At 39.2% G+C, this 14,638-nt stretch overlaps 1 protein-coding gene across 4 annotated transcripts in view; it reads right to left on the reverse strand.

Moving 5' to 3' along the window:
- The window catches only part of ACVR1 (activin A receptor type 1), a 127,420-nt gene that overhangs the window by 51,820 nt on the left and 60,962 nt on the right, over positions 1–14,638 (reverse strand). For all 4 annotated transcript variants that reach the window (XM_047721812.1, XM_047721813.1, XM_047721810.1 and 1 more), the window contains one exon: positions 6,390–6,463. In XM_047721812.1, coding sequence (XP_047577768.1) covers positions 6,390–6,456 — 67 coding nt within the window. In that variant the 5' untranslated portion in view covers positions 6,457–6,463. The remainder of the gene's footprint in view (positions 1–6,389; positions 6,464–14,638) is intronic.

Raw genomic sequence — 14,638 nt, forward strand, 5'->3', positions numbered from 1 at the left:
ATAATAACCATTATTGTAGCCAACATGATTTATTCATTCATTTGTCAAATATTCATTCAGCACCAACTACATGCCAGGTGCTGTTTGTGGTACACACTGGGGATAAAATGAACACCGCCAAGTCCAGGCAGGCCTCCTCCACTCCGGACCTCACTTTGCACATTTTCCCCACAAACTCACAACCACCCTATTGCTGTCTCCTTGGTGCAGCTGCAGGAATGGCCCCTGACAGATGAGGTAACACATGCATAAGGACACATGGGAAAGAGGACGAAGATGGCTCACGACAGCGTTTGCCTTTGTCTCTCTCCTGAGAAAAGCCTGATTCCAATGCATGGCCCAGAGGTTCCATTCAGAAGACACTCTTCAACTAGCAACATCATTTACCTACCAAAACTCTCCCCAACACTCTGCAAAACTGACACGGTGAAGCCTACAAAGTAGGACCTGGTGTTAAAGAGAAGTCATGACCATGTGACTCCACCTGGCAACGTGCAGTATGATACATACGGCACAGGAGTCTGACTCCCTGCCGGACTGTGGGTATCTTTGTTCCCCCCTCCATTATTCTTTACAACTTTCCTGAATGGATTCGTCCAACCTTGGATCCATCCAACCCGCTTGGTGCAGGTACCGGCATTGAGAACAAGAAATAAATGCAGCAAAATAAACCAAAAAAAAAAAAAAGAGGCCACTCCCATTCCAAATCACCATTCTGTTACAGGCAGACATGGGGATTTTGTCTGTTTCATTCTATTTCAGGTGATTTTCACTACCTCCTTCCCAAGAGAGATTTCCTTCTTCATCCTATTCCTTCTCTCCTTCCCACATCCTCCCAGTGTCATATCCTCAGAACATGCCGGCTCTGCTCTAACCCATAACAAGGAATTAGATGCCACACTTCCCCGTGGATCTAGGAAAAACCCTGGTCTGCAGAGCTCAGATTCTGCTGATTAGAAGCAGGCAGCAGCTGTCCCGGTGTTGGGACCGAGGCTGAAGAGACACAAATGTAAACTTCCCTCTTCCTGTCAAACCACTGGCTGGGGGAGTGAGGATGGTCAGGCTTCGTGGACTTGTGAAAAAAATAAAAGGCCCCGGACCCACTCTGCTGCAGAACACACACAGCACTTGTCAGAACTTTCACCTGAGGACAGCAGGGATTTTCGGGCAGTGAGCTCTTGGAACAGACTGGAGTCACCTTTTTTAAACCTTGGGTCAAGACCCGTTCCTGGATAGGGAAATCGATTGAGTGGTTCAAGATAAGGTCTCTTTCTTTTCAAATAAAATAGAGCCGAAGAGAATGGAAAAAAAGAGAAAGTAGAAATGAAAGTACATTAAACAGAGTAAGAGTAACTGCTGATTTTTTCATGAATTTTTTTGTTTCAGATGCATGTGGGTCCTACCCTAAAATGTTTCTAAATGTAGATGCATTGGGTCCAACTGTAAAATGTTTATTACTGTGAGTCACAGTGAAGTTTGAAAGTCACTCCGCCCTGGGTCTTACAGGATCTTGGAATTGACATGAGTTCTGAGTAATTATGACTATCCTGTATAATCATTATCTGTGGAAGCTTGCCTGAGGTCATGCTGGGCTGCAGAAGGAAGTTCCGAGGCTGGTTAATAATGTTTGGGGAGTTACAAAGTAAGTACTTATTCTGTCTTGTTTTCCTCGGTGTTTATTTCTTTCCAAGAGCAAAAGTCACATGTACAGCTACACCTACAAATCGGCTTCACTAGCTCTTCCACAAAGAGGTGATGGCAATCATCTTCTCATTCTTGAGACCTGTCTGCATAAAAGAGAAGCCCAGAGGCCACAGCACTACCCTCTCACTGTTGACCACAAGGAAATCATTTAACAAGCTTGGGTCTTAGATTTGTTTTCACATCTATTCAATATTTGACTGAGACTGAATTTTTAGTCTCCTCCACACCCTACTGCTATTACCCTCCCCTCATAACTGCCCTGAATGTGAATGTTTTTAAATGTCCACTGGAAAAAAAAAATTGGATGTGGCTTTAGTTTAACTGCCCACAGCCGAAACTTACATTTCCCAAGAAGTAAAAGCTCAAAGGAAGCTTTGTCATAGTTCACCTTACATCCACTAATACATCATCATTCTGTTAGATGAGAAAATCCGACAACAAAGAAGCATAGCTCAATCAGATATTTACAGTTTAGGTCCTAGGAATGAGTGGCAAATAGCTCACTGTATCTCCTCCCTCTCCCTAAAAAGTCTCTCATTTGATGATGTGTCTGTAAAAAAGATTTTATTCTCAACAAACATAATAAATTATAGTAATGAGAAATGAGAGCAACAAATTTAATAGAAACATTTCTCGTACATTCATTCACCCCTTCAAGAACTTCCTGAATCTTCAATAATGAGAAATTCAAAGAAAGGCTTATTCTATTCTTCTCCCACAGTGGCAAAGAGGGGCACCTTTGTGGACCCTAACAAAAAGTCTATTGACATTATCCCCTTCCTTCCCTCATTGGGTAATTGGGCTGGAAAGTCTGAGTGGTGATGGCTTCGGAAACAATAAAATCAAGTCAGCTCACAAAATAATTTAGAACTTAGCAATCTTCTCTAGGACAGGCCAAAATCTCTTGCAACAAAACTCTGCAAAAGTCCAGCCCTTGTTGCTATAATAAAATCTAACTATGGCTCGCAAATTTGATAAAATGTGGGTCATCTTAGCTCAGAAATATTTCTGAAGCAATATTCCATTTTAAGTATTTGTGTCATGGACGTCACCTGCAAATGCTCTCGGGGACAAAGGGAAAGCCAAACATGGAGGTTCTGGAACAAAAATGGACTTATCCCCAGTAGCATAAGAGCAGTATTAGAGCATGATTAGTTTTATTAATGGGAAAGGAAAGGAAGGATATATGGATAATTAGGACTCAAGTGCTCTTCTCAGTAAGAGCAAATAAAACTCTTCCTGCAGCTAGAGTTGTATATATAATGAACATGAAAAATGAATATTGGAATGAGAGATGAGAAAGAAAAAACACAAACCCAGGTGAAGGAGCCTGATCATTTGCTCTTACTAGCTCTCATCTCAGCTCTCAAACAGACTGGACTGAGCTGGATTCTAGCATGCACCAGATATAATGGGAATGTGATGTAGCTAATTTAAGGGACAAAACAGAAAAGAAAAAAAAAAAAAGCCAAAATCTGAAGAAGATGGATAATGACTGAAACTCTTGAACACCACTCCTTAAAGTACATTATACCTTTTGTTAGCTGTGTAACTTTAAGCAAGAGGCTTCAACAATTCAAAGGCACATCCCCCCAAAACCTATCTCATGAGGGTAATCATGAGGATTATGGGAAATAACACTTAATATAAAGCAGGTCAACATTTGGCACATATTAGCCACTCAGTAAATATTACCTAAAATCGTCAAAGAGGTACTTATAGTAAGCAATATTTTCTTTTTTACCCTGGAGGATTTAGGATTCCATACAACTTGAGAAATGTTCTAAACCACACTCATACTAACCAAACCCTATCAAAATCAATGTTTGGGACCTATTATATGAAGTGTTAACACTATTTCTAACTAATATTTAAGACGATACTTGGGAATAATTTGGGAGACAAAGGGGAAGAATTTCTGCTTGGGTTTTTCCCCCAGCCTCAATGAAAAAGAGTATGTTACCCAACAAAATATACTGGAACAAAATCTCTATAGTTTTCTTATTATGCCCCAATAATGCCATCTCGCTTCACTGAAGCACAATCAATAAGATGTTTGCAAACATCAAACATGGGTCTATTTCTTTTTAAACTTGGTCTAAAGGTCTGCACCGGACAATGTATGGGGCTAGTGTCAAGATTTTAGTTAACTGCCCTATTATTTACCTCTTTTGGTTAACTATTTTGTACTTAACATTTGCTTTATGACTAATGTTGAATATATTAGAGTGAATTACAATCAGGGGTTCTCAGTGTGTTTTTTCAATTCCTAGTAAATATATAAAAACAAAGAGTCTTTTCATAGAATATGCTATTGACAGTTAACAAGGAGTTGAGTCACGGAGGGAAGACGGGACTAGGGCAACTGTTATTATGATTAGAGCACTCTAGGCTGTAGCACTCACTGGATATTGCCGGCTGAAGAGAAAAAAAGCTATTGCAACTAAAGGATGATGTGTCCTTTTCCTTCCTTGTAAACATCCTTGTGGTGGTGGTATATTAAATAGCTAAACTTTAGTGGCCATCCATTTCCACTTCAGCCAGACGGACTTGTTTCATTATGTATCTTTACTGTGACATGAGAGGGTCATTTGCTGGATTCTTTGGGCAGCTGAAGAGCTAAAAGCAGGAAAAAACAACCAATGACCCAGTTGCTGATATTGATTCATAAACGCCCTCTTCCCCTTCTCTCTACTCCATTCTTTTTTAACTTCTCCGTCTCTATTCACACATTGCCACCTCAATTTGCCTTCCACTCTCCTTCTTTTCAATCATGCCCACGACCACAGTTCCATCCATGATGTCAAATGAAACCAAAAGGAACTGCTTAACACCATGGAGAACTGATACTATACCTAGGAAAGGGAATGGAATTCGGAGGGACTTTATTCTACCACATTCTGTAGTTTTTTTTCCTAGTTATCATAGTGTTTAGCAATTATACACTGGAGGAAAAATCCTAGAAACTTGCCTATTATGTCTCCAGACACTGTCAAATACTCCTTGGGGAGGAATATAACCCCCAGGTAAGAGATAGGAATCCATTAAATTTTTCCAACTCAATTCTTATTAATTCCTACAACTTAGGACTCAACCTCTCCTCTGGTTTAAACACCTCTAATTCTTTTAAACTTACCACACAGAATCCTTATTTTATATCTTCCTGGCACTAAAAGACTGAAGCATTACTGAAATATTTTTAACATACTGCTTAGAGCAGAATCTATAGACTGTAGATACCCAAGTTGGTCACGAGAGCACTGTCCAATAGAAACTTAATGTAAAGCCCATTATGTAATATTACTCATATAATATTATTAGAGAGCATAGAAGAAAACCCAGATGACCTTGGGTACAGCAGTAAGCAACTTTTTAGATGTACAATCTGTGAGAGAAATAATTAATAAGCTGGACTTCATTAAAATTAAAAACTTCTGCTCTTTGAAAGACAATGGAAGGGAATGCAAAGGCAAGTCACAGAATGATAGAAGGTATGTGCAAAAGACTCATGTGACAAAGGACTGTTATTCAAAGTATACAAAGAACTCTTAAAACTCAAAAATAAGCAAACACAACGACCTGATTTAAAAAATGGGCCAAAGATCTTCACAGACACCTCACCAAAGAAGACACACAGCTGGCAAATAAGCCTATGAAAAGATGTTCCCCCATCAGATGTCATCAGGAGAATGCAAAATAAAACAACAAGGAGACAGCATCACACACCTATTAGAGGGGCCAACACCCAGAACACTGACAACAGCACACACTGGTGAAGACATAGAGCAACAGGAGTTCTCATTCACTGTTGGTGGGAACGCAAATGGTACAGCCGCTTTGGAAGACAACTGAGAGGCTTCTTTCAAAACTAAACATACTCCACCATAAAATCCAGTAATCACAAGTCTTAGTGTTTACCCAAAGGAGCTAAAAACTTACATCCACACACAACCTGCGCATGGATGTTTATAGCAATTTTATTCATAACTGCCAAAACCTGGAAGCATCCAGTATGTCCCGTCAGTAGGTCAATGCATAAATTGTGGTCCATCCAGACAATGAAGTATCATTCAGTGCTAAAAGAAATGAGCCATTAACCCATGAAAAGACATGGAGAAACCTTAAGTGCCTATTAAAGCCAATCCAAAAAGACTCCATACTGCATAATTCCAACTACATGTCTTTTTAGGAAACACAAAACTATGGAGGCAATAGAAAGATCAGTGGTTGCTAGAGGTAAGGAAGATGGAGGGAAGGGAGGAACAGGTGGAGTACAGAGGATTTTTAGGACGAGAAGTACTCTGTATGAAACTATAAGGGTAGATACATGTCATTAAACATCTGTCGAAACCAACAGAATGCATAAGATAAAGAGTGAACCCTTAAGCAAACTATGGACTTGGGTGATAATGATGTGTCAGTGTAGGTCCAGCAATCTTAACAAATGCACCATTTTGGTGGGGATGTTGGTAATCAGGAAGGCTCTGTATGTGTGGGGGCAAGGGGCATGAAAACTCTATATACCTTCCTCTCAATTTTGGCATGAACCGAAAACACTACTTTAAAAAACAAAGAGGGAGAACAGAAGAGTATTAAGTATGATAGGATTAAGAACAAACTAGTTTACAGAGAGCCAAATGATACCTAGAAACTTACCCTATTCCAAACAGCTGTGAGCCACTTACCTTCCATACTCGGGGAAGGGAAAGCAATCATCATTAGCACAGGAAGGATCATCACTCCATCTACCATTGTACAACTGTGGAGGAAAAATAAGAGATAAAAGTAAAACAAAAAATTTAACTGTAGGATGACAAATTAAATTAAGCATACTATCTTCAAACTGCCATTCAAGGCCTTTCTTACAAATCCCCCTCACATATGTTGCCTTATTTCTTGCTAAATTTAAACATATACCCTTTACGTAGATCTAAGCAAATCATCTTAAGGAGTTCATCAGATTTACCTCCTGCTGGTGGCCACTCTAAGGTAACTACCCTCTTACAGAGAACTCAGTAGGGACAGGAAAAATTCTCAGCTATAAGGCTAACCATTCTCAAAGAATTTTAAGTTCAAATTTTATCTTAGCCTATGAAATGCAAAAATGGCACTAAATTTAAAACTCTGAGAAGCATGAATAAACTGTTATAACATGATGTTAAAGATTAAGTGACTGAATAATTCAAGTCAAATTACTGTGTTCAAACCTTACTCCTCCTTTAAAAGAATCAGAAGTGGAGGACCACCACAAAGCCCAAAAGGGGACCAACAATAACAACAACCACCAAAACCAAAACCAAAATACCTACAACTTATCCCTCATCTATCGCAAAGCAGTGCATTCTTACACAAACCCCAACTTTAACAAAGAATACATACAACCAAGACAGGAAGAAATCTTCTAAGTTTATAATATATCAAACTATACAAATGAGAGAAAGTAAGGTACCTGATATAAATTTCAGGTTGATATTGCTGTAAAACTACATTAACAAAAGCTCAATTTTTCTAAGTCAAAGGACTACAACAAAGAACTTATCCATTTAAATAATTCCTACAAAAATTTTAGGAAGGGGTGCCTGGGTGGCTCAGTGGGTTAAGACTCTGCCTTTGGCTGAGGTCATGGTCTCAGGGTCCTCGGATCAAGCCCCGCGTCGGATTCTCTGCTCAGCGGGAAGCCTGCTTCCCCCTCTCTCTCTCTGCCTGTCTCTCTGCCTACTTGTGATCTCTCTCTCTCTCTCTCTCTCTGTCAAATAAATAAATTTAAAAATCTTTTTAAAAAATTTAGGAATATGATGAGTTTGGTTACACTAATTCTTTAGTACAAGAAATAATTTTTACAAATTAAAACTGATTAGTTGTGATTTTCTGGATGGTAAAGAAGAAAACTGGTAAAGTTCTTTAATGCACAGGTTAGTGTACTATCTTACACCTATAGCTCAAAGTAAAGACCAAAAGCCAGTTGCTATCTAATTTGCTGGGAGTGCACATCTGTTTTGAGAGCACTGGGAGGGGCAGAGGGAAAGGGAGAAAGAGAGGGTCTGAAGCAGGCGCTGCACCCAGCACCAGCGCTGAGCACAACGAAGGGCCTGATATCATGACCCTGAGATCCCAACCTGAGCTGAAATCGTGTCAGAAACTTAACCAACTGAGCCACCCCAGCTCCCGTGGAGTGGACACCTTCTGATTGATCTTAAAATCAAGTTTTTTGGTTGGTGGCCAGACTGCTCATTCTCCACACCCCCGTCTTATCTTACCACCCTCATTTCAATTTAGCCACAATTAAATTTCGGTCTATCCCTTTTCTAATAGCAACATGAAGAAGAGAGGTAAAGGACAGTTTTGTGTGTCTTCCTTTTATATTTTTTTAAGTCTATGGAACTCGAGTGACCCCTTTTACAGTTGTTATTATATGACTATGTCCATGTTCACACAGATCTCTCTACGGCAAGCCCCTGATCTGTGGCGTGCCACGCCATCATAGCCAGACACTGACTCCTCCATCACCATCTTGTCTCCATGACTTTGAACATAAACACACTGCTGGTTCCCTCTGCCTCAAATGCCCTAAGCCTCTTCTTCTACCCACTCCCCTCCTCCTCTCATTCATGACCTCCCTGAAGAGGCAAACACTTGGTGAAACAATTCCCCATCAGCAGTGATATCAACCCTGCAGCACTGGTCTGCTGCCACTTGACATCAATTACTTTTCAATGTGTCTTGAGCACTAGCCCACCTACCTCTAAAAGAGGTACAGGCACCCAGTGTCATGCAAGAAAATTCACTGACTTGAGGGATGAAAACACAAATCTTCCTCTACTTGTGATGGGAGTCACATCCTGATAAACCCATCATAAGTTGAAAATATCATATGTTGAAAATGCATTTAATACACCTAACCTACCAAACATCATAGCCCAGCCTAGCCTACCTTAAATGTGCTCAGAACATTTACATTAGCCTACAGCTGGGCAAAATCATCTAACCCAAAGACTATTTCATCACAAAGTATTGAAGATCTCATGTTAATTGAATATTGTACTGAGAGTGAAACACAGAATGACTGTCTGGGGACAGCTTGGTAGTCAGTGCATCAGCTGTTCACCCTCGTGACCATGGCTGACAGGAGCTGCAGCTCACTGCCACTGCCCACAGTGTCATGAGAGAGGACCATACCACATATTGCTAACCCAGGAAAGGATCCAAAGATCCAAAGATCAAAATCTGAAGTACAGTTTCTATTGAACATTTATCACTTTCACACCATGGTAAAATCAAAAAATCATTAAGTCGAACCACTGTAAGTCAGTGACTGTATGTACCAAAATTTGCATCTTACAAAAAATGTTTTAATCTAGTAGAGAGGTAAGTAACTTGAGCCTTCATTTGGTGTGTCTCAGTTCCGATGACAGTCTAGTTCAAGAATTCTTCCAGAAAGAGTAGGAGTTACTAAAAAGGTAGACATGGTTTGCTTAGAGTACAGCCATGTACCATAATTTTGAGGGTCGATTTAAGAATGTTATGAAACAAGCCCTTCCCAAATTGCAAGTGTTCTAAAACCATTAAAGAAATTACAGATCGAATATATTATTAATGAAAGCACCAGAAGGAATAAGAAAATGGTGAGGTTGGTATCTCTATTCCTAGTGGTTCTTTGTCAATCACCTTATTGGGGGCGGCAGGGGTGGGGGCGGTGGCAGGGAAAGCAGTTAACATTCACTTCCATCTGACAGAACGCAGGGTCCCCAAACTCAAAATTAAAAAATACTTGAGGGGCACCTGACTGGCTAGTTGGCTGAAGAGCCAACTTGTGATTACAGCTCAGGTCATGATCTCATGGGTTGTGGGATCATGCCCCTCAACGGGCTCTGAGCTTGGCACAGAGTCTTCTAGAGAGTCTCTCTCTCTCCCTTTCCCTCTGTCCCTCCCCCAATCTCTCTCTCTCTCTCTCTCAAATATATAAATAAATCTTAAAAATAAAAATACTGGGGCACCTGGGTGGCTCCGTCAGTTAAGTGTCTGCCTTCTGCTCAGGTCACGATCTCAAGGTGCTGGGATCAAGCCCCGCAGCAGGCTCCTTGCTCAGCGGGGAGTCAGTGTCTCTCTCTCCCTTTACCCCTTCCCTGCTCATGCTCTCTTATTCCCTCTCTCAAATAAATAAATAAAACCTTTTAAAAAATGGAATTTAAAATAATAAAGATACATAAACACTGTGGTCCTTACTATCCTGGACCTTATCATAATTAATAATTAATTACTCATACCTGTTGTGCTTTTGAACATATGTCTCCTCAGTAGACTATAGATTCCATGCTAGCCAATTCTATAGTCTATTCGATTAATCACTACCAATTAGATGCATATTTAATATTGTTAAGTTCAGATTTCCCTGAATTAATCAGCTCAATTTAAGTTTAAATTCTAAATAAATTAGCAATTACTCCCATGCCCCAACACACAAAATATACACACCTGCAAAGAAACTGTAGGATTAAAATATTTATCATCTCTATAACTTTAATCTCTACAATTCAGTTCAGGTACTAATAAAAGTCAGCAGTTAAGAAGCTTCAAGCTTTAAAATGAAGAATCCTTTCACTATTGGGAAAAAAAAAACAAAAACCCTAAAAACTAAAAGACAATCACCACTGACATTTTTTCCTGTCACAAAGCCAATAAAAGCCCATGCCCCAAAAGACATTTTCACAGATTATCATGTAAGCAGAATTAAAACATTGATTTAGGCTCCTAAATGGAAAACAGGAAAAGAAAAAAAAAAAAAAAAAGAGTTGGAAATTCAGTCCCCCCCCAACTAGTCTGTTTATAGGATGACTCAAATCTGCCAAAAAAAATCTTTGGAAAAATATGTCAACATCACTACTGGTTGCCATTTTGTTCAGTTGGCAGAATCTCTGCTGACCAGTTAGTTCAGCTATTAAAAATGGAACCTCCAAAAGGAAAGGGGAAAAAGAGCATAGAAAGGAGAATGTTCTAGAATAAATTCCTGATCAGACTTTAATTATAAAAAAATCAACATGCTAAAGTCCCAATTTGAAGCCCCAAGGATCTATTCCCAATTTTAAAATACACTAAAAAGAAAATACTATTTTAAATTTTCAACTGTTCTGCTCCCAAGTATTTTTGGTTAAGAAGTTTCAGATACAGGTTGGCAAAGAAAGAGGGACTGGTAGTGGGAAAAGAGAGTAGCAATAAATCAACAGTTCAGGGATGCCTTACTCCAGTGGTTTTCACACTTTTTGGTCTCAGAATAACTATACAGTCTTAAAAAGTACTGAGGACTCTAAGCAGCCTGTCAGTGCGGGCCATATCTATCAATATTTACTCTATTACAAATTAAAACTGGAGAATTTTTTTCATATTGCATTTATTTTAAAACAACAATAAACATACTACCCTGTGTTCTATAAATTTAAAAAAAAACTATTATTTTCTCCAAAAAACGTAGTAAGAAAAGTGGCATTATTTCCCATTTTTATAAATCTCTGTATGTTTAACTTAGTAGAAAGCAACTAGATTCTCATATATGAATCTGCATTACATCTGTCACACTGTGTTGCACTGGTTAAATATGGAAAATACAGTCTCATACACACATGTCATTGCAAGAAGGACCTTGTGAACTGCTGAGAAAGTCACGGAGAGTCCACGGGATTCTAGACATTTTGAAAACCATTGCCTTACTCTTTAAATGATCACTCCTTCCATCATGCCATGCCAGATAACCAGAGGGCACCTGGTAGTTTAGGATGCACATTTATACATGACAAAAATGTTACTGTTCCACACGTTTAGAAATCTCATTAACTTCTCTAACATCAAAGAAGTCAACAAGTCTAATGGTCAAGGAAGAAGGCATAAGACATTTTGAATGTAGGAATAATACTTTATGTACACAACTAAACATTTCTTAAATGAAACATCGACCTATGATAAAAAGATTCTCAACTTTTTATCCTACTTCAGGTTGAACCAAAATCCTTATATAATGTTGTAAGCTCAAAATGCTTAACTGAAAAGTCATAAGCTACTGGGGATTACAGTTTATTATCTGAAGGGTTCAGAGTCTAAGTTCTTGCCTCCAATAATATATATATACCTTCTCCTTTCTGGTCTTGGATAAGGCCTTCTATCCCTAGTAATTGATCTGTCTTTCCCTCAGACACAAAGAAATCAGCTATTCAGAAAAAGGGGTTATGGACCTCCCATCTTAACTAAGGCACCCTCTTTCAATCAATACCATGTCTTACAATGTCTCAGGACTACTCTCTTGGGAGACTGAACAGTCCTGTGATATTCTACTACAAAAAGGTATATCACCAGGGCAGAACAGAACTGCTTTCCAAATCCCATGGTACTTTTTAAACTCCATTTATAGACCACACTGACTTCTGGTTAAAGAGCTACGGTTTAGCTCAGTTTCTAACATGTGTGGGCTTGAGACCAAGTGTGACACTCCTTTTGCTCGTCACAATTTTACAGCTGGATAAAAACCATAGATACATTGCAATACATTACCCTCCCCCCCAAAAAAATCAGAGAACATTTTGATATTGGTCACAGAATAATCAAGAGTACAATATACTTCTATATTCAATTTTTGGAACTCCTATTAAACAATCTAGTTGATAATCCACTATTAGAATAAAGTATGTTTCTAAAACCTAGACTTAAGAATAGATAACAACTTCTTATCTATAATGTTGAGGATAAAGGAAAAGTTGTAAGATGAATTAAGATTCTTTCCCATCAGAAAATTCTACAAAATGTTCATTGTCTAGAGAGCCTAAACTGATTTGCTTTGTCCATTTAGCTCAACACATAATTTACTGAGTACTTATTCCATAGGAATTTTCTTGATACACTCCTCAATTCAACTTCTGACAATCTCCAAGTTAGAAAGAATTTTTAAAAGACCAGGTTGGAGGCACCCAGGTGGCTCAGTCGGTTGAGCATCCAGCTCTTGATTTCATCTGAGGTCATGATCTCATGGTCCTGAGACTAAGCCCTACATCGGACTCCACGCTCAGTAGGGAGTCTGCTTGAGATTCTCTCTCTCCCTCTCCTTCTGCCCCTCTGCCTGCTCATGCACACTCTTTAACATAAATAAAACTTTAAAAAAAAAACAAAAACAGGTTGTACAGTCACCCCTCCCAATTTTAAATGACTTTTATACCATCTAAATGTGGGCTGTCACTACTTTTCCACAGTTTTCTTTATATCTCTATATGGTCCATGTTATGCCTTCTAGGAAAACAAATTCATTCTCTTTAATATAAAAGGTAAAGGCAAAGGAAGGAAAAGGATTGAGCAATTCTGTTTCCTCTTAGTTTTCTGTCAACATTACATCATTATCACCCAGCAGTAGCGGCACATACTAACCAGCCAGACATTGTGCTTAGAGATCATATGCGTCATCTCATTCAATCTCTCCCCAGAACGCACTAAAACAATACTCACAATAATCACACTTTACACAGAAGAAAATGGGAGGGGAGAAGTAACTTGCAGCTCAAAAGACACAAGGTAAATGAAGCTCAAGACCACATGACCTGAGTTCAGGTGTTACTCAACCACCAATCACAATCTTTGTTAAACCAGCCAGCCACGGCTTAGCAACCCGCTTTTGTCATCCTTAACATTTTATCCAAGTGTCAATGCATTCTGTACTTTAACCATCTTGATTTTCCTCTTAGAAAATAATCTTTACTCATGGTTATTTGAACCACCTTTCAATCATGCTCTCTTTCCATCTTTGTAACCTCAAAATTAATTTCATATGCTCTGTAACCTCAGATTATCTTCCCCACCCCTGAAAAAAAGATCTTGATGTGAAAGGAAAACCAAGCCACTCTCATATTGTTCATCAAGTGGTTTCTACCTCCCAACCCCAATCCCACTCTCCAGTCCTCTTGTAGCTCATATTTTGAAATAAAAAGAGAAATTAGTGTGATTCGGGCACATTTGGGACAAAGTTAGAACGAGTAAGACAAATTCTGACATAAAACTTTGAGGGAAGGTATACTTAAAAAAAACCACCTCCAATTGGGAGAAAAATCATCCATTGTGTACCAACAATTCTGTCTCTTCTATGCTCAACAGGCAGAAGAGATAACCCAGGGGCAGCTTGCTCCAAACTACCTGGCCCTGTGGAAGGGCTGAAAAGAGACATGGGCTGTCAGTTACAGCTGCAAAAAAAAAAAAAAAAAAAGGCTAAACCAAAGCCATCATACCATATAAGTCAGGGTCTTTTTCCCAGTTCACAAATGACCTGTGAAATATTTTTAACACCACGCTGTGTCTGAACTGGCGGTGTGTAAGTTGCCAGGGTTTGGTTTTATATAGACTTCACTGCTGCTGGAGGGTTTCTGGTGGGGTGTTACTTTCAGAATATTAGCATGTAATTTGATCTTCCGCAATAGATGAATACAAATAGTTTCTTGGACAAGTCCTATAGAACTGAAACCCAGCCCCTGGATCAGTTCATCCTGTAGTTAGAGGAAATAATTACAGATTATTTCGGGAAAGAAAGGGTTTCGACTGAAAGAGTTACACTACAAACATTCCAGCTGTGACAGATGAACCCAAGATAAGGCTTGGAAAGGAGAGGAAAAGAACAATATAATCTGTGAGGGGTGGAAGTGGAGGGGAGATGAGGCTTAATTGAATGAAAACAAGTGAAAGGTTTAAGTTAGGCCCCACAAGTAAGAACCAAAGAGTCTCCAGTAAATTCATTTTAATTGCTGTATACAGGATGAAACTGACTGCCGCACCCCTGCTCGATCTACAGATGACAACCGAGCAAAGCTTCTGAGATTCTGGTGTGATCACCGGCTGCATGCCTTACTGGTATCTAAAGACACGGCTTTATTTTGACACGCTTGACTAGATGGAAACTGTCCCTCATTTTCCACTT

This window comes from Lutra lutra, chromosome 3 (genome assembly GCF_902655055.1).
Source record: "Lutra lutra chromosome 3, mLutLut1.2, whole genome shotgun sequence".
Lineage (NCBI taxonomy): Eukaryota > Metazoa > Chordata > Mammalia > Carnivora > Mustelidae > Lutra > Lutra lutra.